Source organism: Acinonyx jubatus, chromosome D2 (assembly GCF_027475565.1).
Source record: "Acinonyx jubatus isolate Ajub_Pintada_27869175 chromosome D2, VMU_Ajub_asm_v1.0, whole genome shotgun sequence".
NCBI classification, from domain to species: domain Eukaryota; kingdom Metazoa; phylum Chordata; class Mammalia; order Carnivora; family Felidae; genus Acinonyx; species Acinonyx jubatus.
Genome location: NC_069393.1, coordinates 45,707,841 through 45,734,319, shown reverse-complemented (window position 1 = coordinate 45,734,319; position 26,479 = coordinate 45,707,841). Strand labels below are relative to the sequence as shown.

Below are 26,479 nucleotides of genomic sequence, written 5' to 3'. Positions count from 1 at the left end.
GGAATTCAAATGCAAATATTTTGATGCCAAAAAGCTGTATTTTTAGCTCTAATACCAAACTGCCTCCCAGCTGAGAATAGAAAGTAGTAGTGTCCTCATGGAAAACTGACATGACTGTTAAAACTGTTCTTTCAGTCTTCTAGTTCAAGATAGTTTCAAACTTAAAGAAAAGTTGTAAGAATAAATCATACAAAGAACACCTATATGATTTGCTGACTTCTTAATCAAATTACGATTTGCTTTATCTTATGTGCTGTCTATAGAGAGATGTTTATATAAAACAAATTAGTATATATTATATGTTTATGTGTATATATATACACACACATATATATGTATATACGCGCGCACACACACACACACATATTTAGAGAGAGACAGATCTTTTTCTCAGAGCCATTTGAGAGTAAGTTGTATATATCATATTTTTTTTAACTTCTAAATACATTAGTGTGTATTTCTTTTTTTTTTATGTTTTATTTATTTTTGAGAGAGAGACAACACGAGCAGGGGAGGGACAGAAACAGAAGGAGACACAGAATCCGAGGCGGGCTCTAGGCTTTGAGTTGTCTGCACAGAGCCCCATGTGGGGCTGGAACCCAGGAACTGTGAGATCATGAACTGAGCCAAGGTCCGATGTCCAACGGACTGAGCCACCCAGGCACCCTGTCAGTGTGTATTTCTTAAGAATAGAGACCATCTCTTGCATAACTACAGCATAGTTATCAACGACAGGAAAGTTAACATTGACAAAGTCCTTTCACTGTCTCAGTATTTCAGCGCACCCACCAATGCCCTTTGTAGCTTTCACTGAACTCAGCAAAGGACCCAGTGCAGGGGAAGGTGTTACATTTGATAACCTTGTTTCTTTAGCCTTCTTTATCTGGAACACCGGCACAACCTTTGTCTTTTATGGTTGATATTTTAGAAGCTTCCATCTCCTTTTTTTTTTTCATAGAACATTCCTCATTTTTGAGTTTGCCTGATAGTCTAATGATTTCAGTTATCCATTTTGTGCTAGAAAAAGCATAACTGCTCTTGGGTCCTTCTCAGGGTTTTGCATTTGGAAACATTAAGATACCTATCTGAGAAAGGCTCATGTACATAATAATAAAAGACTTACAACTAGATTTTGGATTATGTTTGTCACAATTCTAAATAAATTATTTGCCACTTAATTACTAACTGATCCATATTGTTAAATTTTGCTAAAATACTGTTCTAAGAATAGCTATTGATAAGGTCTGGTGAAATTTCTAAGGCATTTTCTCAGAGGTTTGCACCTTCCTCTTTAAAAGGCTGCCATATAAAATATTCCCATGGTCTCTAATTCCAACCAAAACGTCAGCCATCTGTCTCTGTTTTAATTCTGTTGGAAAGCACCCGCTGAAATCTATGTATTATTATAATCATGATAATAAAAGAAATACAATATCACTTTAATTATGTTCCAGTGGCTAAAACATTCTTCACTGAAAGAGCCAGAGTTATTGAAGAGAGCAGAGGCTTTTTCCCCCCTTAATTTATAATGAAAAGATGGCAGAGGCCTGGGTAAAGAGAATTAAATTCGTTTTTATCTTACAAGTCAAAGTCATCACTTTATTCCTTGGCTCTTAGTCCCTGAGATCTTTGTAAAAATCTTTCCTGACAGCTTTTCCCCTGTTTCAGATTCCTGCCAACACAATGTTTCAGAGTCGAGCAGTGTGTGGATTCCAGGTGGAAAGAATTCTTCACTGCTGGGTTTCTTTTGCTCTGTAACAGTTTACAACAAATGTAACAAAAGAAAACCATACACTAGGGTCACTCAGAAAGGCTGCAGAAGGTGAAGGAAGAAGTCATGACCCCAGAAAGGGGAGGCAAAATGTCTTGATCAAGCAAGAATTCTCTGCATGACTTTTGCCCATTTTCTAACTGGTTTGCTTGGTTTTTCCTTTTCTATTGAATTTTAAGAGTTCTTAATTTGTCTGAACATGAGTCCTTCGTCAAACATGCAACCTGCAAATATTTTCTCCCAGTCTCTAGCTGATCTCTTCATCCTCTCCACAGAGTTCTTCACACAGCAAAAGTACTTAATTTTAAGTAAGTCTAATTTACTGATATTTTTTCTCTTATGGATCATGCTTTTGATATCCCATTTGAGAAGCTTTCACCATGCACACCCTAAGTCTCCAAGACTTTATTTTACGTTTTCTTTTAAAAGTTGTCAACTAAAGAATAGAATAGAATAGAATAGAATAGAATAGAATAGAATAGAATGAAAATAAAAACAAAAAGGCCTTGATTGGGGCCTCAGAATTGCAATTCAGGAAACACAGGTTTGGGCAGCAATCCAAATAGCTCCCCTCCAGGGGACAAAAGTCAAGGGTGTCTAAAGACAAAAGGAATGCTTATATGTTGTTTACAAAGAATTTCCATTGCTGTCGGCAATAGAAAAGTAATCTTGACTGAATATAATTGGTTACTAAGGCTATCGCTGAGCAATCTCTTACCGTATAAAGCAGGTGGGTAGGTGTTCAGGCTGAGTCCTTGCAATATTTGCAGCTTGGCCCAATTCAAAAGTTCATGGTTCTACCCGGTGAGGATGTACATAAGTCCCATCTCCTTCATGGCCTCCTGGTTCCCTTTAAAAATCCCTTGACATAAATCACCCCATTTCCACTTCACCTTTCACAAAGTTATAGAATTTTATATTTTATATTTAAATCTATGGGCCGTCTAGAGTTATTTGTGAATTTAGCTCAGGATGCTTAATTGGTGTTGTTATTGCTGCCTGTAGATATTCAATTGCCCCAGAACTATTGGTGGGAAAAACCATCCTTCCTCTGTTGCATTGATTTTGCTCCCTTGTCAGAAATCAGTTGATCATACTTTTATGGACTATTTCTGGGTCGTATTTTCTTTTCCATTGGTATATGCGTCTGTCCCTCTGCCAATACCACACAGTCTTGATTTCTGTAGGTATATATGTTTCAAGATGGTACCCTTTTCAAAAAAAAGTTTTTTAGCAATTCTATTTCTTTTACCTTTCCATGTAAATTTTAGAATAATCTTATCTATTTCGACAAAAGAATCTTGCCAGGATTTTGATAGGAATTACATTAAATCTATATATCAATTTAGGGAGATTGGACATTTTTGTTATGTTGTGTTTTCCATGAATTCAGTTTGTATTTCCATTTGTTAAGATTCTTTATTTCTCTCATTACTGTTGTGGATTTTTAAAAAATGTTTATTTATTTATTTTGAGAGAGACAGAGAGAGAGCGAGTTGGGGAGGGGCACAGAAAGAGGGAGAGAAAGAGAAAATCCCAAGCAGGCTCTTTGCTGACATCAAGGAGCCTGACGTAGGGCCCAAACTCACTAACCATGAGATCCTGACTTGAGTTGAAATCAGGAGTTGGACACGTAGCCTCCTGAGCCACCCAGTCACCCCTGTTGTGGAATTTCTAGTATGTGAGACCTGTACATGCATTATTAGACTTATACCTAAGTATTTTGGGGGGGAGTGATAGTAAGTTGTGTTGTATGTGAATTTGCTCTTTCTATGTGTAATTGTTGATATGTAGACGTGTAATTGATTCATGTATGTCGATCTCGTATTCTGCCACTTTAACAAAATCTCTTATTAATTCTAGGTGTTAGTTTTTAGATCCCTTGCAATTCTGTATATAGATCAAGATCTGCAAATGGTCTTATTTCTGCCTTTCTGAAAGGTATGCTTTTTGTTTCTGTTTCTTGCCTTATTGGACGGCTGGAACTTCCAGTCCTTTATTGAACAGGTGGGGTGATGGCAGATTGTTTGTTCTTGATGTTAGTGGGAAAGCGTCTTGCTTCTCACTATTAAGTAAGATGTTACTTGCAGGGTGTTGTGTTGTTGTTGTTGTTGTTTTTGTTGTTGCTGTTTTTTTATAGTTTCTTAGTTAAGTTGAAGACGTTTCCTTCTCTTCCTAGTCTTCCAAATATTCTTTCATGAGTGGCTGTAGAACTCTATCAAATACATTTCCCACATCGCTTGACATGATCATGTGATTTTATTCTTCAGCTTGTTAATAGGGTGGATTACATTGGTGGATTTTGGAATATCCAACTAGCCTTGCATCCCTGAATAGACTCCATTTGGTCACGATGTAGTTCCTTCATTTTGCTGAATTCTACTTGATAACATTTTGGAAAGGCTGTTTGTGTAATGCCCGAAGTTCTGAAACCTCCCACAAAAGTCCACCAGAGTCGTAAGTCAAAGCCAAGCGGCAACGGTCGTTTATTGCAGGTTCGAACCTGGTCCTCTGCGCACTCGTCGCCGGTGACGCAAGAGGCCTCGATCAGGGTTGGTACAGCGTTTTTATAGACAGAGACAAATAGCACAGGGGAGGTTTCAAATTATGAGGGGCCTGATTAGTTGATTTTAAAGTAAGGACATTTGTTGTTCTCTGGGCGTCCTTTGTCTGTCCCTTGGCGGGAAGGCTTTGTCCGTTACTTGTGGCGGGAGGAAAAAAGGGGGAAGGGGGAAGAGGGTAGGGTAGGTGAGGAATGTGCTAAGCAAGCAGGTTTACAGAAGCGAGAAATGCCGGTTAGTTTATGTACAATCACTCATTCCATTACATATCAGACTACATTTAGGAAGGTTTACAACCCATTCTACTACACAGCGGGTTACATTCAGGAAAGGCCTCACAATGCTCGTAGCAAACAGCAAGCAAAACAGACTTCTCAGCAATTGTATTTCTTATCAAAGATCCATAATAAGCAGAAAAGAGAACCTAGCTTTAAACTAAGGCAGGGCTGTCATTTGGATTGTTCCTTTCAGTTTGAATCTATATTCAGGAGGGATACTGGTCTGTAGTTCCCCCCCCCCCCCCCCGCACCATTTTTTCTCTGTTTTTAATGTTTAAGTAATGTTGTTTGATAAAATGAATTAGGAAGTGTTCCCTCCTCTTCTATTTTCTGGATGGGATTTGTGTATAAATGATGTATGTGTTTCTTTAAACGTTTGCTAGGATTCTCCCCTGAAACTGTCTGGGCCTGCAGATTTCTTTTTGGGGGGTTGCAGATTATGAATTCAATTTCCTTAATAGTTACAGGGCTGTTCACAGTATCTGTTTCATATTGGGTGAGTTGTGACAGCTTGTACTTTTTGAGGAATTAGTCCATTTTATCTAAGTCACCTAGTTTTTGTGTGTAGAGTTGTTCACAATATTTCCTTACTATCCTTCCGATGTCTACATGGTCTGCAGTGATAGATATCCCTGTTTAACTTCTGATACCAGTAATTAGCGTCATCCCTCCTTTTCCCTTTGTCAGCCTTGCTGGAGGTTTGTCAGTTTGTCAAAGAACTGTTTTTGTTTTTTTTTTCCCATTGATTTTCTCTATTATTTTTCTGTTTTCAATTTCACTGATCTATTTTTCTAAAAATTTTTTTAGTGTTTATCCTTGAGAGAGAGAGAGACAGAGTGTAAGCAGGGGAGGAACAGAGAGAGGGGGAGACACAGAATCTGAAGCAGGCTCCAGGCTCTGAGCTGTCAGCACAGAACCCGGTGCGGGACTTGAACTCATGAACCGTGAGATCATGACCTGAGCCAAAATCAGACATTTAACTAACTGAGCCACCCAGGTGCTCCTCAATCTCATTGATTTCTGCTCTTATCTTTATTATTTACTTCCTTCTGCTTCTTCTAGCTTTATTTTGATGTTCTTCTGGTTTCTTCAACTGGGATATTAGATTATTGTTTGAAGACTTTTCCTCTTTTCTCATGTAAACATTTATGATATAAATTGCCCTCTCAGCACTGATTTAGCTGCAACTTACAAACCCCAATATGTGTGTCTTCATTTTCATTTGATAAATAAATATTTTTTTAATGTTTATTTATTTTTGAGAGTGAGAGAGAGACAGAGCATGAGCAGGGGAGGGGCAGACAGAGAGGGAGACACAGAATATGAAGCAGGCTCCAGGTTCTGAGCTGTCAGCACAGAGCCCAACGCGGGGCTTGAACTCACAAACCTTGAGATCATGACCTGAGCTGAAGCCGGACGCTCAACCGACTGAGCCACCCAGGCGCCCTGGTAAATAAATATTTTGATTTCCCTTGGGACTTGCTTTTTGACCCATGAATTATTTAAAGTATTGTTGGTTTCCAAGCATTTGGAAAATTTCCTGTTATCTTTCTACTGTCAATTTCTAGTTGAGTTCATTGTAATCACACTTTGTATCATTTATATTATTCTAATTTAGTTGAGGTTTGATGCAGAATATAGTCTAGATATCTTGGTATATCTTACATAAGGGCTTGAAAGAATGCCTATTCTGCTGGTGTTGGGTCCTATTGTTTGATAGTGTCGTTGAATTCTTTTCATATCATCATTAATTTTTTGTCTAGTTGTTCTACCACTTGTTGAGAGAGGGTTATCGAAGCCTTGATTGATTGATTGATTGATTGATTGATTTTTAATGTTTATTTTTAAGAGAGAGAGAGAGACAGAGTGTGAGCAGGGGAGGGGTAGAGACAGAGGGAGATACAGAATCCGAAGCAGGCTCCAGGCTCTGAGCTGTCAGCACAGAGACTGATGCGGGGCTCCGACCCATGAACCATGACATCATGACCTGAGCCGAAGCTGTATGCTCAACCAACTGAGCCACCCAGGTGCCCCGATCGAAGCCTTTAACTCTAATTGTGCCTCTGTCTATTTTTCCTTTCAGTGTTAGAAGTTTTTGTTTCACATATTTTGTAGCTCTGCTGTTTGTTTATAGATATTTAGGATTACTATGTCTATTTGGTGGATCGACTCTTTTATAATTATGTAATGTAATAAAATGTCATGTAATATCTCTGGCCCTAATAATTTCCTTTGCTCTGAAATTTATCTGATATTAATATAACTGATGCCTCTTTTCTTTTTGCTAATGCCTGCATTTCTTCTGCCATTCTTTTACTTTCAACCTATCTATATCATGTTTGGGGTGAGTTTCTTGTAGACAGAATATGGCTCAATCATTTTTTATTTAGACTTTATGTTTTTAACTGGTACACATTTACAATTTACATTGTTATGTTATAGCCTTCAGTCTGCCACTTTATATTTCGATTTCTCCTTGTTCTCTTTGTTTCATTTCTCTTTTCCCTACCTTCCTGTATGTTACTGGAACATCTTTTAGAATTCTATTTGATTTGTCTGTAGTGTTTTTGAACATATTGCTTTTCATAGCCTTTTTAGTGGTTGCTGTAGGTATTACATTATGTATACATAACGTATCACCATCTATTGTTGTCAACATTTTCACAGTTCAAGTGAAAAGAGGCAATTGTGTTTCTGTCCCTTTCTTCAATATTTCCTCTACAGACACTGAGAACTACAATAGACGTGTTATTTTTTAGCCTGAACTGTCACACATAATTTAGAAATCTTAGAGGAGAGAGAAAGTCTGTTTTATTGACTCATATTTTTAGGAGCTGTGGCAGCCACACTGTGACCTCAGGCCACATGCTGTGTCCAGCGGGGCTCCCAAGGTCCTCAGCCACTTTGCCTTCTTCTCTACACCTTTTAGGATTTTCTTATGTTTGTTTTCGTGTAACATCTAGGCTTTAAGCTATACTTAATGAGAGGAATAGGGAAAAGTGAGCCTATTCTAGTTTGCATTCCAGAGATGGGGGCCTGAAATGAGTTTTTAAGAGGACTGGCAGATGGGTGATTTGGAGGAAGCTCTTTGGGGAGGGGCTTGGGATACTTAACATCTCTCAAACATACGGCACTGATCTAGGGGATCCTGAGGGGAGAAACATGCCTCATGGGGTAAGGGCGGTTGGGGTGACCTCAGCACAGTGCCTGCTGGGAATTGCCCGTGGTCCTTGCACCCTGGACGGAAGCTGGCCCGGCTGGCACACAGATCAGCAGACTTTTTCACTCACTTCCAAATTAAACCACTTGTGCTTCCTCCTTAAAGTCACTGTAAGCATCTCTGTCACATCCAGACCCTCATTTATCCTCCAGAATTGCTTGAACTGCTCCTTTTATTAAATTTGATTCCATTAAATAAGGGGCTAATGGTTCTCAGTAAGATGAACTGGCTTTCTCTCTCCTGCTCATCTGAACAAAACGGATGAGCAGCTGGGGAATTTCTGCCTGGAATCTGGCTGTACCCCCTCAGAAACCTAGGCAAACCTTTGGGCCGTGTTGTCAACGAGCTGCTGTCCAGGGGAAGAGGTGAAAGGTGTGGAGCTGGGCTCCTGGGCCACCGTGCTGTCCTGGGACACATGGACACTGGGGCTTTCTCTTTCATTAAGCAAATATTGATTTCTGTCAGGCTCTGCTGCAATACAACGTCAGGCCCCTATCTGAAGGAACTGACAGTCTACAGGAAGGACAGTCGCAATGTGGTATGTTAAGTGCTGAGATGAAGGAAACACGGAGGAAACCAGAGAAGAAACCTCTGTTCTGAACTGGGGTGTTGGGAGGTCTTCCTGGAGGAGGAGACTTACTGAGTGAGAGTTGATCATGTACGTGCCTGCCTGGCTAAAATCCTTTAACAGATTCCCCCTGCTGCCAGGACAGGCCCAAGCGTTTACTGTGTCCACAGGCCCTCCTCAGCCCCATCACGTGCATCACCCTGTGCTTTTGCGCCCCAGCCCCCTGGGATATCTGTCAAGTTCCGTTCTTGAAGCCTCCTCATGAGTCACTTGCTCTGTGTGGGATTCGTGCTGCTGCTCCTAGAGCCCTGGAGATGCTCCCTCACAGATCTCCTCACAATCCTAATCGCATATCTGCCTTCCTATGTGCCTGTTTGGGATCTCGTTCCCCGCGGTGCTCTGACTTCTTTGGGGGCAAGGATCTGGTCTCTCCAAGCCACCGCCCAGCACACGCCCCGCACCAGCACTTGTTGGTGAGTTGATTGGTGCATGAAGCGAAACTTCAGCTTCCAGGAGCCAGTCGGCAGGAACTGGGTGCAGGAACGGGGTGCGGGAACCAATCTGGTTGGGACAGGAAGGATGGAGCTCTGAGAAGAGAGGGAAGCCCCTGCTGAGGCAGGAGGGGGAGGGCAGCTTGGCCTGGAGGGGAAAACTGGGTGAGGCTGAGCAGTGAGCACAGGCTAGTGGGGGAGGGCTTGGTGAGCCACAGGGAGGAAGGTGAGGCTTATCTCGCAGGGCATTTGCTGCAGCTGGAGGAAGAGCCTGTCGGCTGCGGTGCGGTGGGTGGGTCGGCTGCAGGCAACCCTCCTGGGAGAGAGAAGACAGGCTGGATTTGTCTAGGGCCACACCACCAGGGTCTGCCGGCTTGTAGGCCACATTGCATGCCTCATACCCACTTCCCTATTGGAAGCGGCATGTGACTTGAGGTGTCGGCATCCGTCATGGCTTGTGGCTGGCCCATGACGAGCCTCACAGAAGACAGTGTTGGTGGGAGCTGACCCAGAGAAGGCTCTGGAGATACTCAGAGAACAGAGATCCCCCCATACCGCGGATGAGCCCTACTCATTGAGCCACACATGACACGTTGAGAAACTGTCCAGCCTGTGTGCTGGTGTGAGTCCCTTTCCTGGAGCCAGGCTGACCCAGACTCAAACCCTAAGGCTCTCCTATTCAGTCATGTGACCCTGAGATGGCTCCTGACCTGCTGGGGCTTCCTGGAGAAATGAGGGCCATGGACACCAGGAGAGAGGTCCCTGTCCCCACTCTGGCTGTAAAGGGCCCCCATATCACACATATATCCAGATACAAAGCCTTTTTTTTTTTCTTTTTGGTGTTATAAAGTGTTTTCAAAGTTCAGGAACTGGGTCAGCACACATTCATATGGGAGGGGGACTTGTGTGTGCACCAGGAGGCCCAAAGGGGGGGTGGTGTGTCCAGAGAGGAAACCTAGCCTTGTGGGGGCCTGGAAACTAGACAGCAAGGGAGGGGCTGCTTTTATTTCAGTGACCAACAGGCACTCCTTGGCGGATAACCAGGAAATCTCACTTCCTTCCTCCACTTGGCAAGCTAGTTTGGGAGGCATGCCTCAGCTCTGGCCAGAAGTCCAGGAAGGAAAGCAAGGTGTTGGGGAGGAGGCCGCTGGGAAGGCTGACTGGGCCAGGCCCTGTCATGAGTCCTGCAGGGTCCTGGCATTGCAGGAGGCCCAGGCCTGGCCCCACATCCTTCTGTTCTGCCCAGAAGACCAGCTAGCCTTCAGGCCCTCAGCAGGGAAACGCTTTCCCCTGGGAAAGGTAACCCAGGGGAGTGGACAGCAGGACCCTCAGGAGCACGTGGGCTGGGCCATGCGTGGCTGGATCTTGAACTCTTAATTATTTAGACTTGTGGCATGCCCTCGGCCCTGCAAATTTTAAGGAGTTTTCTTGAAAAACAAATGCCCAGCACAGACCCTGGCACACAATAGGGCTCAGAGAACCTCTGTCCTGGTGGATGGAGGCAGGTGCTGTGGTATTGCTAAGCTCCTGTGGCTCCTGTGTTGCTTGGGTGTTGCTGTTTCTGCTGCAGTGTCATGGCCCTTTCCCTGTGGACCAGGCCAGCTGTCGTCCCACACCCCGCCCCCTGGGCACACGCTTCCCTCCGCCAGGTCCCTGAGGACTGCGGAGCGGAGCTTCTCAGAGGCTGAAGAGCACAGTATGAATATTGCATGAATAATAATAACCCCACCACTTAGCGGTTATGCAGCGTTTTCCCCGTCCACAATACTTTACCATCATTAATTAGTTATTCTGCACTGCTTCCAGCCTCCCCGCGCTATCTGAAAAGGCACTCTTGCAAACGGGCCTTCTCTGGTCTGAAGCCCCAAGGTTGAGTGGGTGGGCGGTCCCCCACCTGGAATCATACAGCCTTCTGGAGGCTTCTGCTCGGCTCTGCCACTTCTGATAACTTTGATGGGGACGACAGTCTCCTTTCTGACCTGAGTTTCTGCCTAGAGCTGCTTTCTGGTACGCTCTGCCCCCCCCCCCCCCATCTCCCACAGCCTCTAGGAAAGTCGAGAACCCCATCTCAAGTGGGTGGCTGAGGGCCTGTGCAGGAAGGTTCCCTCCTGCACCTCAGTTGGTGCCCACACACCTTCAGGGGATCCCTGCAACGCCCTCTGTGTCATTTGGCAGGCTTCCTGTGGTCAGCCCTGTTGCAGAGGGGCCACCGAGCTGGGAGTCAAGTCACGCCTGGCCCAAGGCCACTGGCTGAGCAGTAGCAGAATGGAAACTCCGATTTTCTGGTTCCAAGTATCATTCCTTTCCACCCACCATGCATTCAGTCATATGAAGCTTTCATGCTCCCACAGAGACATTCAAAGATGGACCAACCCCCTCAACCAGCATGTGTAGGGTTAGCCGGGTGTTCCCATAGTGGGCCCGCTGGGCCCGCCTTCCCCGGACAACACCACCCACCCCACCAGGGCAGCCTGAAGCTCCTCCTGGCTTCCAGCACTTCTGGCTCCTTCAATGTTTCAGCAGCAACCCTGCCTGGTGTGATAGCATTTGATGTCACCACCTGCTGGCCAGCATGGACTTGGGACACCCTGGGGGGCTTGCCCCTTTGGGAGTGCTTCTCATTCCTGGAGTGCCCTTGTCCTTGGTTCTACCTTGGGCCGAAGCCGGCTCCCGGCCTCCAGTCCCTCCATTAGCCTGGAAAGGTATTGATCAGTTTGGCTTCTTTAGCTGAGTGTTTTAATCCCCGTGTGTGAATCTTTAAGAATTAATTAGCAAAGATTGTTCAGGAAAAACAAAATAGGCACAAGTTTCGATACTGTCTGGTCACCCACCAGTATTATTTTCCTCTTAATTAGGATGCTATTTCTAGAAGCTGGAGGTATTTTCCCTTGTGTTTTGTAGCCTCGGGTCAGCCCCTCTTTCTTCCTGTTGGCCTCCAGACTCTAGTTCCTGCTCATGGTGGCTTTGTCCTGTCCCTTTCTCATCCTCTGGAGACCCCTGAGAGCCTCAGTTTACCCCCTTGCTGCTCTGACTCACTGAGCTGCCTTCTCCATTCCCAAGCCCTGGCTCCCCCTCCGGCCTCTTGGCCTTTGCTGGTGCCTTTTCCTCTGCCTGGACACCTTCCCCTTGCCTGGTTCCACTACACGGCTGCCCCCACCCCCAGCCCCTGTCTTCACTAGGTCCTACTTGTCCTTTCGTTTTTAATTTAAATAATGCGTGCTCCAAGGGCCTTCTCGGACTCCCCTGGGCTGGGGTACTCCCCCCCTTTATCCCCCCCCCCCACGCCCCTGTGATCTGCCTGGATGGTTGTGGCTGCTTGCTTCCTTGTGTTCCTGGGAACCCACGCGAGGAATTCCCCACTCTGCAGGCGCCAGGGCACATGGCTGCAGCCTCAGTGCTGATCTGGGTTTGCCGAGCTGGTGGTCTGACTCCTGTGCCCTCTGGTCGTGGTCAGAGGCCCCCCTTTGGAGCTGTCTTTGCTCAGCTGTCCTCTCTCCTCAGCTTTCCTTTTACTTTCTATCTCTGGAACCTGCAGGCTCTGGCAGGTGTGGGCTCTGCCCCGGGTCTGGGAGCTTTCATGGGAAGGGAGGAACACCTCAGCCCTGGGAGAGGAGCGGCCGAGTCCTGATTACTTGGAGCTGGTAGCTGAAGTCAGTCTAACAAGATGGGGAAAGAGTATCGAGGAAGAGCAGTTTCCGATGGTTCCTGGGCTTGTGAACAGGGAGCCTAAGGTTTCTGCAAATCCAGAGCTGTGTCAGAGGAAGGCTCTAGACCCCAGCACACACCCAGCCGCCGCCTGTAGCTGGAGCACTCCACACCCAGGCTAACCCAGAGCTCCTCCGGTGTTCTGTTTGGGAGAGGACAGAAGCCTTCCTCCCACATTCAGACCTCATGTGCTTAATTCGTAGCATCAAACAGCCCCCTGGAGGAGTGAAAGGGCCAGGACCACCTGCCTGGTCTTTCTGAAAAGTGCACCCATCCACGAGCTCTGTGGAAGAGAAGGGGTACCAAACACCCAGAAGCACCGAACCAACTCAGCTAGAGAAACACACCTTGTGTTCTGCGGGGGCCCCCGAGATCAGCTTACATTTCAGGGAGGCTCAGGACAAACGGGCAGAAAGAAAGAAGCTGTCTCACTGAGTCCTTTCTACACATTCGGGTCTTATGTCCCCATTTTTGGATGAGAAAAGGGAGGCCCAGGTTCAAACTGTGTGTGAAAAATATTTGGACTGTTCCCTTTCCATTTGCACTTCCCATTCCCGTTCTGACCCTTTCTCCCAGTGGGATCCTAGCTGCACTTTACTTGGTCTGGGATCTCGGGCAGGAAAGACAGAGGCATCCACAGCAACAGCAGCCATGTGTGTTCCATGTGTGTTCCACATACGATCTGTGTGTTTCGTGTCTGTTCCATGAGGGTTTCCCGTCTCAGGGTTGCAGGAGCAAAAGTCACTTGTTTCTCCTTGGCTGAGCGTTTCTTCCCTCTGAGCCGTCATTATCACTTAGTCCCAGATACTCAGTCTTATCACTTGAAGCCACTTCTGGTTTCATGCTCAGTGGTTTTGAGGGTCACTTCCCAGAGAGCTCAGAGTTCTCTCCTTCCATCTTCTCTCTGCATCTCACAGGAAGAGAATCTGAGTTCCGAGGAATCTCACATATCATCCTGAAGGGGGTCCTTTGTTGCCACAGAACAACCTGCCAGGCAGTGTGAGTGGAGCAGGTGCAGAGGTGTGACAAGGTGGCAGAGGTGATCCTGAACAAATGAAGAGAATGGGGACTTCCTGAAGAAGTGGCTTTGTGCTACGTCTTTTTTTTTTAATGTTTATTTATTTGAGAGAGAGAGAGAGAGAGAGAGAACACACGTGCGAGTATGTGGAGAGGGGCAGAGAGAGAGGGAGAGAGAGAGAGAGAGAGAGAGAGAGAGAGAGAGAGAGAGAATCCCAAGCAGGCTCCAGGCTCCACACCGTCAGTGCAAAGCCCGACATGGGGCTTGAACCCACAAACTGTGAGGTGATGACCTGAACCAAAGTCGGACGCTCAGCCGACTGAACCACCCAGGCGCCCCTGTGCTAAGTCTTGAAGGATAAGTAAGAGCATTCCATGGGAACAAGGAAGGTGTTGCATCAAAGACAGCAGCATGTGCAGTGGCTGCTTTGCTTGCTGATCCTGGTTGGGTTTATTAGAGGCTGGGGTGTGAGCAACTTGTTCACCGCCAGCCTCCTCTACTCGCCTCCCTGCCTTGCCAACCTGATTTCCAATGATGCTCTATGAAGGACCTGCCACCCCAGTCATCAGGAGTCTTCTGATGGCAGGTGACAGTTACTTAGCTTGGATTCGATTAAGATAAAGAAAGTGTTTCCTTACTGAGGGGACTGAAAAGTCAAGAAGAGGTGTCTCAGGCACAGTTGGATTCAGGCCCTCAAAAGGTGTCTTTAAGACTTGGTCTCAGCTTGACCCTCTTCTGTGGGGGCTTCAATCCTAGCAGATTCTCTCGATCCAGTGGGCCCCCCTCAGCCCCACAGTTACCAATTCCAGAAGGTACTCCTGTTTCTCCATATTTCCCTCCAAGTCCCAGAGTTGAGTCTTACTGGCCTGCTCCACCCCTCAACCAATCACTGCCGACAGGAAGATGGAATATGCTAATTAATCAGGTAGGGTTCATGCATCCATCCTGGGGCCAGCCCTGGGCGAATCACGTGGAGGTGGTTCCCAAAGGAATGCCAAGGTACTGCCAGCAGCTGAGGGGTCGGAGCGGGGTTGTGCAGGCAACACAGCAGGTGTCCATTCTGCACATCTCCATTTAGACTTCTAGCTAGTGGAGACGGAGGTTTGCAGGAAGTGCTGGACATCGCCTTTGACACTTCGATTTTTCATTTTGTCTCCCTTGTCACTCTGTGAGCTCCTTTACGGGGCATAGGTGTCTTGGGTTGCTCTTGGATGCCCTACCCAGAGCACACTGCAGGCACTTCATGCCTATGTGTAGACTGTGTTAGGAGATGATGGATGCCTGTCTCGACATTTGAAACCCCTTCCCCTGGCTGGGGATGTTAGAATGAGATCTAAAGTTAGGAGCCATTCTGCAATATTTAAGTTCCAGGATGAAAATGACCAGGCATCCACTGACAAACACTGAGGGCAGCTTCTCTCTATTTTTAGTTTAGTTACTTATAGAACAACATCTGAGTTCTCGCATGCCCACTGCTCCACAACGGGAACCACATAGCCTGATCCTGCCCAAATAAGGGTGGTGAAGAGTGCCAGCCCCCACTGAGGGCGGGCCCAACAGGTGTCATGGACAGCACAGGAGGTCTGGACGTCAGGGACGGGCTCTCAGTGGGTCAGATTCCAACTGAATGGGGCAGAGCCTTGCTGTGCCCTTAGCTCACTCTCAGAGAGCAGCCCTCTTGCTGCCTTCCCCTGAAGGCTCCCCTCTCACGTCCCAGGGGAGGGGACCCAGGGAGCCTCAAGGTCTCAGGACCATTTCCTTCCCGTTTGGAAACCACTTGCAGAAGCAGACCGTGCTCTGCATGACTGAGGTGGGAGGAGATGCAGAGAAGAGGGCTGGAGGCTGGCTATTTCGGCGGGGAGGGATATCGTCCTCCAGAGGCATGTTCAAATGGGGCAGGCGGAGGAAGCAGGGACCTGGACAAGTGTAGCCTCATGTGTGTGGCTTGGCAAGAGCACCTGGGCACACAGGAAGACTGTGAGGGTGGAGACCCATCTAGAGGCAGCCCCCTGCTCTCTGTGCTAGGTGGCAGCAAGGGCTGGGCTCCGGGACCTCTGCTCCTGACCCCTGCGCCTGCTTCAGTGTGGGCAGTCCCGGGAGTGCTGGCAGTCAATTCAGATGTGGCCAGCACTGTGCCCACTACCGCCTGGCAAACCGGTCAGCACAGCCCCTGCGTGCCCCCAGAGAGACTGGCCTTGGTACGGCCAGCCCCTGCTCAGTCCCCTTGGACTCTCCCCTGGGTTGGAGAGTCGGTCCTCTGGATGCTAACCTTCCTCTTCCTGCTTGCAAGAGAACCCAGAGAATTCCAGCAGAGAATGTGCCCGGCAGCTTCCTCCTGGGGCTCACACAGGTCTCAACGCAGGGGCACGCTGGAAGCCTCTGGCTGTGCTGCTAGGCCCATCCATCCTCCAGCTGCTTTGCAGAGTCAGGGGAAATTAGCACTGGGGGCTCACCGGGGGTCTATGGCCCAGGAGGGACTCCTCTAGCTCAAGACCCTGGCAGGAGGTGGGTGGTGGGGTCAGCTGGGCTAGTGTGTTTATGACAGATCCTCACCCAGGGGCTTGTTAGAGAGCGGGGCAGAGACACCGAGCGGAGCGTGCAGGGGGAAGGCTGCAGGGAGGGAGTTCCCTCCCCAAGGAGGGGAAAGGCTGCCGCCGAGTGGCCATCTGGCTGGCTAGCAGGAATTCCTGGGACTGGATGTGTCCACCGCCCGGGTTCCTGTGCCTGCAGGTGGAAAAGCAGTGGCCCCATGGAAGGCATTCTCTCAGTCCCTGACCTCAGTCCCTGACCTTGGACGTGGTAGAAGAGCCTGAAGCCCAGAGAGCCAGGGCAGCACCTGGCCTTTTGTGACATTAAATGTTCTTTCTCCTTTTTCCTTCTCAGCCTTGCTGCCAGAGGTCTGAGCTCCTGTGGCATAGGCTCCGGGTGCCCATGCGTGACCATGTCTCTGTGTTTCTTTTTCTGGCTCTCTGACTTTTTCCATCTCACTCTGCGTTCTTTCTTCCTTCTCTATTCAAGTTTCATCTCGGGCTCATATAAAGTTTTTACGCTGCATGCTCCACGTGTAGAGGGATGGTCACCAGGGGAGGACCCAGGAAAGATGTTCATGTGTCAAGGGGGTAGGGGAGAGACTGTCCCCTTTGTGGGCTGGCCTCGCTTGCTGATGCCCTGCCCTGCCCTGCCCTGCCCTGTCCCCTGCCTCCTGTCCATTTATGGCAGAGGGGGGCCAGACCAATGTCAGGAAGGGAGCCAAGGTGAGCACACAGCATATGCAGCTCTGAAGTTTGGGCATCAATCTGGAAGTCAGCTCCTAGCCCAGCCCCTCAAAACAGCCCAACACAGCCATGTGCAAAATATAAGATTTTGTCCCATCCCTGGAATAGTTTTCAACCTAGCTGGAATGGCAGGATTAATGTAAGGAATGTAAAGAAACAATGAAGCTCAGTAAGAGTTTCAGAGAACGGACGAGACCAAGGTCATATCTCACGTGGGGGTGTCTGTGATGTGTGTGCGTGGATGGGCCTCACGTAGGGGCACGCATTTCAGAAGAAAGGCAGAAGTCGTTGAATTTCCAAGACAACCTGTGGTTAGAGCAAGGCTGTGTACCTTTGCTTCACAACTTCCCAGCTTTATCCATCTGCTAAGTGAGGCCAGCGGAAAAATCCTAACCTCCGTTATGACGATCATTTCCCCTCCAAACACACACAGAACAAGAGGTCAACCCAACACATCACCCCAGGCATCACTGACTGTAGTCAGCAGATGTGGTCCTGTGGGGAATGTCTTTACTGAGCAAGTGCCTCTGCCATCTTTCAGCCTCCCAGAGGTGGGGGGTTGGGAGGTGGATTTGTCTTGGAGCTTAACTGGGGAAGATCCAGCCCCAAACCCCACAGGTGTGGTACTTCGGCTTCTCTACCTTTGCCTGGAAGCTTGTACCTAGAACCAGGCTTGGGTCTCATCAGCCCCCCAACCCCCAAACCCCTCCAGTCCTTGGCCTTAATGGGTGTGGGGTCATTCTTTTAGCTCCCTGGGATTCGACCTTGCAGGACGTCCGGGGCCTCTCAGTGCAAGTCGCATGGCTCAGACCCTGCGTTCCACTTCTCTTGGCCTTTGGGCCCATTGTCAAGTCTTCAATGCCTTTGGTTCCTCATTCATCAAAGGCAGGTGGGAACAGCTCCTATCTCCCACAGTTGTTGCTGTGAGTATTAAATGTGTTAATTCAAGTGCCTCACCCAGTATTGCCTCAAAGTAAGTGGCCAATTAATGTACGCCTTCCTCTGCAAGGCCTACCACTCTGCCTTAGATCTTCTGGGCCCGTCTGCAGGGACAACGGCCCCCACCTGGAAGCCACGTCTCCTGATGGCTGGAGTCCTCCTGGCTCGAAGAGTGAGGCACCCCTGCCGCGTGCTCTGTCACCGTTATTCACCCATTCGCAGAACGTCTGTTAATACGTCCTTCGTACCTGACGCTGGGTCAAATACTGGGGGGCAGAACCCCCCACAGGGCATGGAGAGCACAGTGGGGAGACTGGCCAGAAGATGCAGTCCGTGGATTAATAGCTGAGAGGCTCTCAGGCCGCAGGGTGCCTGGAGCGTGGCAGCACTCTGTAACATTGTTAAATAAATGCTGTGGTCGGGTATGAAGGCTTCACAGGAGGGGGAGCAGGTCGTGGGGCAGCTGAGCCAGGCGTAGGGGCTCGGGAGGAAGTAACATGGAACCGAGGTGAGGAGAAGGAGGAGAAGCGAGAAGATGGGGCCAGGCAGAGGGGGTGGCCCGGGGACAGCAGAGCCTGTGGCCTGGGTGGGGACTGGACGCAGTGCAGTATGGCTGGGGTGAGAGGGTTTGTGGGAATGACAGAAGAAGCTAAAGCGGCAGCAAGGGTTAGAGTTTGGGTCTTGGAGACCATATTAGAGAGCTGGCTGAACCCAGAGGGCCACTCGAGGGAACCCCACTCCCCGTGTGGGTTCGGGGGAGGGCTCTAACATCCCTGCAAGGTTCCAGGACACCCCGTGGCAACCAGCAGCCCGCCTCTGTGTTCCTGAGGCTGGGGGCCAAGCAGGAGGACCTTCCCGGATGTGGGGGAGGGAGTGGCTGGGGACAGGGGCTTGGCCCTCCACCCCTGGCCTGATCACAGCCAGCAGTTTGGTTCTAACCAGAGTCTGGGTTTTCTTTCTTTACAGATGTTGGAGTGTTAGCAACGGGCAAGTCTGCTGGGGCCGAAATTGGTAGGTGGCTGTCCTGCTTCCTCTGCGTGCAGGGCTGAGGGGGCAGGAGGGAGACACTCCAGAAGGCCTGGGCAGGTGGGGCGTGCAGGGGGTGTGTGTGTGGCTGGTTTCCTGCCTGTCATCCCGGAACAGGGGCCGCACTCACCTCCAGACCTGCCTGAGGAGCTAACACAGCTTTACCCCAGGGGCATGGGCCTGCTGGAGAGCCTGTCCTCAGAGGGGTATGAGTCACCAGTGTCGCCCTTGTCTGTTCTCTGTAAGCTGAGCAGCTCCAGCACCTACAGGGCCCTGCATTCTGCCATGCTTCCGTGCCCAGCCCCGCACCTGCATAGTTGGTCCCAGCTCCTTTCCACCTCAGGGGCTTGCCTCAGCAGGCACGGTACAGTCTGCCTCCTCCAGGAAGGCTCTCCCGGCTCCCACGCCAGCCCAGCCCACCCCTGTTACCTGGCATTAGGGTGAGCTCCCAATTGCCCCAGCTGACTCCCTTCAAGATGGAGTCTGATCTTTTCTCTTCCTTTGCCTTCCTGCTCACCACAGAGCAGGCAATGAACACGTATGTGATAAATGAATCAGTGAAAAGATAAGTGAGGAAGGAATACGGGAGGCCAGAGAAGTGAACCATCCGCTGCTGGGGAATGATTCCCTCAGCTGAAGAGAGCAGGATGGAGTTCTAGGAGGAGGGGGTAGGGTGTGGGAGAGGGGCAGGGAACGAGTGTGCCCCTGGGCTTCAGCGGACCGGAATGTGGAATTTTAGGGTCCTGCACACGACTTTGGACTTCACCCAGAATGTGAAGGGAGCTGCAGAAGACCTCTGCAGGATGGTGACTGGTTGATGCCCGTTGTTCAATTCCTCCCTACCCTGCAGATATCAAGTACGCCATCATCGGGACAGCTGTGGGTGTTGCCATATCGGCTGGCTTCTTGGCCCTGAAGATCTGCATGATCAAGAAGCACTTGTTTGATAATGACTCCTCGGACCTGAGAAACTCAAACCTGGGCTTCAACGGTAAGGGAGCAGTGACCTCCACCCAGCCCAGCCCAGCCCAGGATGGTGAGGGCAGCCCGAGGCACCGGGGAGCTCGGAAACTTGGTTGGAGAAAGACTGAAAACCTGGGTAGAAAAGAAACGCAGTGAGCTGTGTTTCTGTTGATCTCTCTTTCTCCCCTCTTCTTTTTCTCTCTGTACTTTTCCATTCCTAAGAATCAGATTTCTTGGAAAAAGGTGGAAGGGGAAGGGGGCTGAGTTGGCTTCAGACAGAAACGTCTATTCTCATATCCAAAAATGTGACCAGAAAAAATTGATCCCAGGAGGTGATGAGGCTGGGTGGTGCTGTGAGCTCAGTTGATATGGGCCGAGTTGCTCATAACTTGGTCTTGCTTGGAGCTGTGCTGGGTCCTCTTGATCCAAACAGAGCTGGGCGTACATGAACTCTGGCAGGTTCTCGGTGTCCCACAGCATCTGCGGGGAAGTGAAACTCACAGACACAGGGCAGACAGTTCGTGAGTTTTGATAGCAAAATACAACAGTGATTCGCATCCCCTTTCTCCCAAGTTGGGACTCGCAAAAATCATTCCCAGTCCGCTTCATGAGATGACGATGTAGTTTTCCATGAGGTTCTCCCGGGGACGAGGAGGAAGGAGCCTCACTGTGTCTCTGCAAAGTGCAATTACTATCTGCGAAGAGAGGCAGAGGGGGAAGTCTGGGCCAGGGAGAGGAGACACAGCCTTTGGGGGCTTCCTGAGATGCCAGCATGTCCAACTGAACAAGGGGTTTAATTGGTCACAGGAGTTTGCTTACCATTGCTTTTGTATCCTTAGGAATAGGCGGGGAGAGGAAAAACCCTCTCCATCACAGAATGGGAGACGTGCTGGATCCCTTTAGGGCAAGGGGGTCCAGGAGTTGCAAGTGAAGGGGGATAATGGGGAATGATGAGGGTAGGAGGGCCCTAGGAAAGGCTCGGTTCTACTTATGTGCCCAACTAAGGGGGGTCTAGATGAGACCTGGATGGACAAACTCCAACAGAGCCAAAGGGGAAGGATGAAGAACACTCAGCCCAAGACCACCACCCCCACTGACCCCAACCCAGGGAGCCCTTCAGAGCTGCCTGAGTCAGGCTGGCTCTGACTCGCTCCTGCTTGCCTGGCACTCAGTGAGCTGCACCACAGGTCACAGTGTCTCCTTCCTAATGCTTTTCTTTCTCTGTTTAGATTCGGTCACACTAAAGAAGAGAGTCCCAAGGTAAGGTCACTACTGTGGTAAGTGAGGGTATCATTTTTCCTACTGTTTTATCCATTGTGCTTCCTTGCCTGTCCTCCTAGCCCATCTCTCTACTCCAAAGTGCTTCCAAGGAGGCCAGAATGCACCCCAAGTCTCCTCTTCCCTTCTATGGTTCAGTGGGTAAGAGTCATGAGAGTGGGGGGGTGGTGGCGCACAGGGTACAGTAGCCAAAGGGGACTTGGGTTGGCTTCTGCATACCCTCAGTTACCTGCCCTACCTCCCACACAGAATCCCTCAGTGCATCCCCCCAACACTCAGAGAGAGGTCCCTAGCCCTTGCCTTGACCCAGTTGGGAAGCCCATGTGGCCTACTCCAGGTTAACTGGCTTCCCCACTGGCAATGAGCCACACTGTTCTTCCACATAGAGACTATGTCCTCTGAGGACAACCCTGCCTCAGGACCTTTGCATATTCTCTTTTCTGTCATCTGCAATGCTTTTCTTCCAGATAGCTGCACGCTTGGCCCTTCACTTCCTTTATATCTCTGCTTCAGTGCCATCATTTCATTTTAGATGGCCTGTTTGAAATAGAACCCCCTTCCCCTGATTATTGTCTTCCCCTTCCCTAGCTTTATTTTTCTTCATATTACTTTCCATTCACTGACATCATGTGATATATTTCTTTTGATGGTTTTCTCCCCGAGATGTAAGGTCCTTGAGGGTGAGGTCTTTCTTTTCATCTCTGTAGCCCCAACACTTAGCACAGTGCCTGCAACAGAGTGGGTGCTCCAAGTAGAGGAGGTGCTCCGTGAGGGCTGGCATGCAGACAGAGTCTGGGCTGAGTGGGGGGGGGGGGTGGGATTTAGAGGGGATCTGGAGCATGGGGTCACCTCCACTTCTTCCCTGGGACCTTGGACTCAGTGGGCTCTGTGTCGTGAGTATGGAAGGAATGACGGATTTGTGTGTGAAGGAGACAGACGCGTGGCTCACTGTCACCAGGGTCACGCCCAGGGGGTGAGCTGCGAATGGACTTTCTCAAGACGTTCACTTCCTGGAGGATCTCCCTTCCTTCAGATGTTCTCATTTCTGGGCCCTAGAGTGCGTTTCATCAACTCTACCTCCAAGCATTAACCCCTCTCCTCCTCTGACTCTCACTGTTTCTCTATCTCCCTCTCTCTGTCCCATCGTCTCCCCCTCCATTTGGCCACCCTACAGGGGCCTCCCCTGGGGGAGCTGAGTGTGATTAGGGTGACCATTTACCTTATCATCCAAATCAGGACTTTGTGAGGGTGGAGGAGAGGCACTGCTAATGACTGTGTGTGATAGGTGTAAACCTGGGTGGTTCTAGAACACCGGAGCCTGTGTTTAGTGGGGTTCACCCTGAGTTTAGTGCGGCCATAAGGCAGTGGTCTCCAAGCCCTGGGGTGGCCACACAGTTCTCCTGCTGGCAATGTCACCTCCTCTGCATCTGGGGGTCTCATGCAGGGGAGGGGCAGTCCCGGGGAGCTTTTGGAAATGTATGGTAGAATTAGGGGCATTTATGGGCTGGGAGACCATGCCATGTGTCCCATCTCACATACACATGTTTGTACACACCCAGACCCACACTGGCTGAGGTTGGCACATTCCTCTTTAGAAAAGAACACATGTTAGACACCTCCCAAGTGCCACCAAATCCCTGAGACCTCTCGTGCAGGAAAAGTAGAATTCCAAGTTGGCTGGCTCTCTCTGCCCTGTCCTTCCCCACCCTAAGGGGCCTTCACACTGGGGCAGCTCTGTCTTCTTTCAGCCCTCGGGGGATTGGCACAGTGATAGGTTCCACTGAAGGTGCAGCTGTGACCCTTGTCAGGAGGACGTCCTTGTCCTAGCTCAGCCAGAGGCAGCACTCCCACTGCTCTGGGCTCTGTGCTGACTCAGGCTCTCCCACTGTAGAGTCAGGGCAGACCGGCCTTCATCAGGGCTTCGAACAGGGCTTTGGGCAGACGCAGGCATGGGAGGCCATGGACTGAGTCTAGTAGGATGAGAAGGATTAGCTCCTGATAGTAGGGGGAGAGGGGACCAGGAAATGACTAGATGAACCCCAGGCATAGAACGTGCATTGCCTTTGGGGGTCCAGCTGGTCTCTGTGATGGAGAGTACAAGGTAGGAGTCAGTTTTGGGGTAGATGGGCTATGTCTGCAATGATGAAGAATCTGCCCACAGCATGACTTCTGGGGACCTCTGCTGGGTGGCTGACACACCCTGGATATGTGGCTACAGACTGTTGTGGCCAGCTCGGGCCCCATGTCATGACGGAGTGGTCCTAGAGAGCTCCCCACCCACGGCATCAGGCGTGCTACCTTGGCCATCGAAACCACCCACACGCATGGGGGGGAACTTTGAGTTAGGGTACCTTGCATTGGAAACTCCAGTACCTCCCGGAAGTTTCTGAAGACCCTGTTTCAGGGATATCTTAATCATGGAATTCACAAAAATGGCAGATTTCACAAATCCTAATTTCCGGTCCTGGTACATGCGTGTGTGTGCATTGGAGGGTGAGGGGGTGGAGAAGCTCTGATGTCTCGTAGCGAGTGACTGACACGTGTGTGTGTGTGTGTGTGTGTGTGTGCGCCTGTATGAAGACGCTGCTGTGTGCAGTACAAACAAACCACTTCAAAAGCCTTGTTGAAGCAGCAGTCGCTGTGGCTTTCTGTTCCCCTGTATGATCCTGTCAGAAGGACATCGCGGTTTTGTGTGCATTTAGAAGTTCTGAATTATTTTGAAACCTTGGAACTAGAGGAGGCCATTTTCATAATCCTGAAGAGGTGACTGTAATAGTCATTCAAAAATAAACATGGTACAAGTGAAGTCCAGGGAAGGGAATGTGAAGGAAGCAGGGGGAAAGCAGGTGGCTGGATGAAGAAAGGAACACATGAAGGGCAGGGGAGAGTCGGGCGGCTGGGTGGGAGTCCTCCCCCACCCCGGGGATATAGCCCTGCACCAAGTTCAGGGAAGTGTTCTTGGCACGTAGCAGACCAGAGCTCCTCCACAAACAGGGATTTTTGAAGAGAAGGGAGGCACAATTTAAGTATCCAAAACTGACACTAGATGGAGTCAGGCTGAGTCAGGAAGAAGTTAGACCCGAAAGAAAAAGCTAAGGACAGGCAAGCCGTTCTCCTGGAGCAAAACTTTGCATGTGCTTTTTGTCACGTAGGGATGAGTTAATGAACACCCGGTCCTCCTGTTTTGTGGGTCACACCTCAGTTTCTCCGAAAGGTGAGTTGTAAGAGTGGTCACTTGCTCTGAAAGGGAGAGAGAGACAGTGGCTCTCCAGAGGTGGCCCCCCTGCAGGACGGGAGGGAGTTACTAGTCACGACTGCTTGTGCCAGGATGGCTGGGAGACCAGGAATCAGCAGGGTGGTTTTTTTTGTCCCTAAAAAGTCAATATACTGGTACTTCAGCAAGATTTAAAATGAAGCTGTGGGACATTTGCTTAAGCAGAGCTGAGAAAACAGGATTTTAGAAACAAGATCGTTAACTTTCTCGTACTTATCAGTTTTTTCCCTTGAAAGGCCAATCAAGCCATTAACTAACCACCTTGGTCCACACGATGAAAAAAAACTCCTAAACTTTGAGTCATCAAGCTATTGGTTTGGCTGAAGCGTCTGTTTCCTCTGTTGCTCTCAGGTCTCAGTGTGGACGAGACCTGGGCTCGTGGGATTGGTCGTAGTTCGTATTCCCTGGGTCCTCTTGCCCACATCTCATGCACCATCGATGTGCTCTCGCCTTCCTTCTTTTGGAAAACTCTTCAAATCCACCAAAAAGTTGAAAATACCGTGTGATAAAAACATGCACATCCTTCACCTAGATTCACAAGTTGACATTTCCCCCATTTGCTTTACTCTGTCTACATACATTTTTTCTGATTCACTTAAAAATTAGTGGCAATATCACCCCTAAATTAGCAGAGATATTTTACCCCTAAATACATAACCAGGCGTCTCCTGCATAATCACAATTCGATGACCACATCTGAGGAAATGACTGAGAAAATTCAATAATCTCACCTATTACACAGCCCGAATTCAAATCTCTCTGATTGTTTCAGAAATATCTTTTATAGCTCAAGCCTCCCAAACCAGGATACATGGTATTGTGATTTTGTCTCTGTTTAGTCTCTTCTTGTGTTGGACAACTCTGCCTTCTTCCCCTGTCAGTATTGAAGTACTTTTGTATGATGTCTTATCTTCTGGATTTGGCTGACGGTTTCTTCCCGAGTAGATGCAGATTGAGAATTTTGTCAACAACACTACGGAGGTGACATTGTGCATCGTTTATTGTCTTACATCAGAAAGCACATGATGCCAGGTTCTCTCACTGTTGGTAATGCTGTGTCTGATCACTTGGTTAAGGAAGCGACCGCTAGACCTCTGTGTTGGGGAGACCAATTTTCCTCTTTGTAAGTAGTCGATAATCTGAAGGGTGGTACGTTGAGACCACGTGAACATCCTGACCCCCACTGATTCTTTGCCCGATGATTTTACGTTTGTTCACAACCCACGTTTGAATCAGTTATTGCACTGGGAGTTACAAAATGTGGAGTTTCTAATGCTGGCATCCCTTCTTATTCTTCTAGAAAAAAGGACTTTTTCCTTCCCCCTTTTCTCTTTCTCTTACTTGTTGAATATTATTACTGTGGATTTCAACATATTATAATTCATTACCATCATAGATCTTTGTGACGTTCAAATTGTCCTCAGTTTGTCCAGTACCAGTCACTTCTTGGTGGCTCTTGGGCATTTCCTAGGCTGACACAACACAATATCCCCGGCTCACCGTGTACTGTCCCTGCTCAGACCTGGCATCACCCATGTACCCCTTAGAGATCCCCTGTTTTTCCTTTTTTGATGTGAAATAGCTTTTAGAAGGCAAGATCTGGACACAGTGTGTACTCGTGTGGCTCCGGAGACATCATTGCTTCTAGACCCTCTCAACACACAGACTCAGGAAATGTATATTTGAGCCACAAACTCAATACCAGCAGCCTCTTCTTAAGCTTTCCTCACTCCATATTTCTGTTTTGCCTCCTCCAAAGTGACAGCTGTGTTCCACATAAATGTTTTTACCCTTTATCTATCCTCCAATACCACAAAAAATACTTCCAGAATCATAACACTATACAACTACAAACTTGCAGTAACCTGAAGATTTCTTTGCAATTCTTTTTATTTAGAATTTAGCCCTCTGTATATAAAGAGTATTATTTTCCTTTTTAAAAAATTTTTATTTAAAAAATTTTTAAATGTGTATTCATTTATGTGTGTGTGTGAGAGAGAGAGAGAGAGAGAGAGAGAGTGAGAGAGAGAGAGAGATCAGGGGAGGGGCAGAGAGAGAGGGAGACAGAATCCGAAACAGGCTCCAGGCTCTGAGCTGTCAGCACAGAGCCTG

At 48.7% G+C, this 26,479-nt stretch overlaps 1 protein-coding gene across 3 annotated transcripts in view; it reads left to right on the top strand.

The window, feature by feature from the left end:
* Positions 1–26,479, top strand: part of TMEM273 (transmembrane protein 273) — a 35,077-nt gene that overhangs the window by 4,508 nt on the left and 4,090 nt on the right. The window contains exons 2-5 of one of the 3 annotated variants that reach the window (XM_053207185.1): positions 17,636–17,776; positions 18,793–18,837; positions 19,703–19,843; positions 21,045–21,075. In XM_053207185.1, the coding sequence (XP_053063160.1) occupies positions 17,636–17,776; positions 18,793–18,837; positions 19,703–19,843; positions 21,045–21,075 (358 nt within the window). Of the gene's footprint in view, positions 1–17,635; positions 17,777–18,792; positions 18,838–19,702; positions 19,844–21,044; positions 21,093–26,479 lie in introns of all 3 variants that reach the window. The other 2 variants (XM_053207186.1, XM_015088034.3) reach the window with 2 other exon arrangements.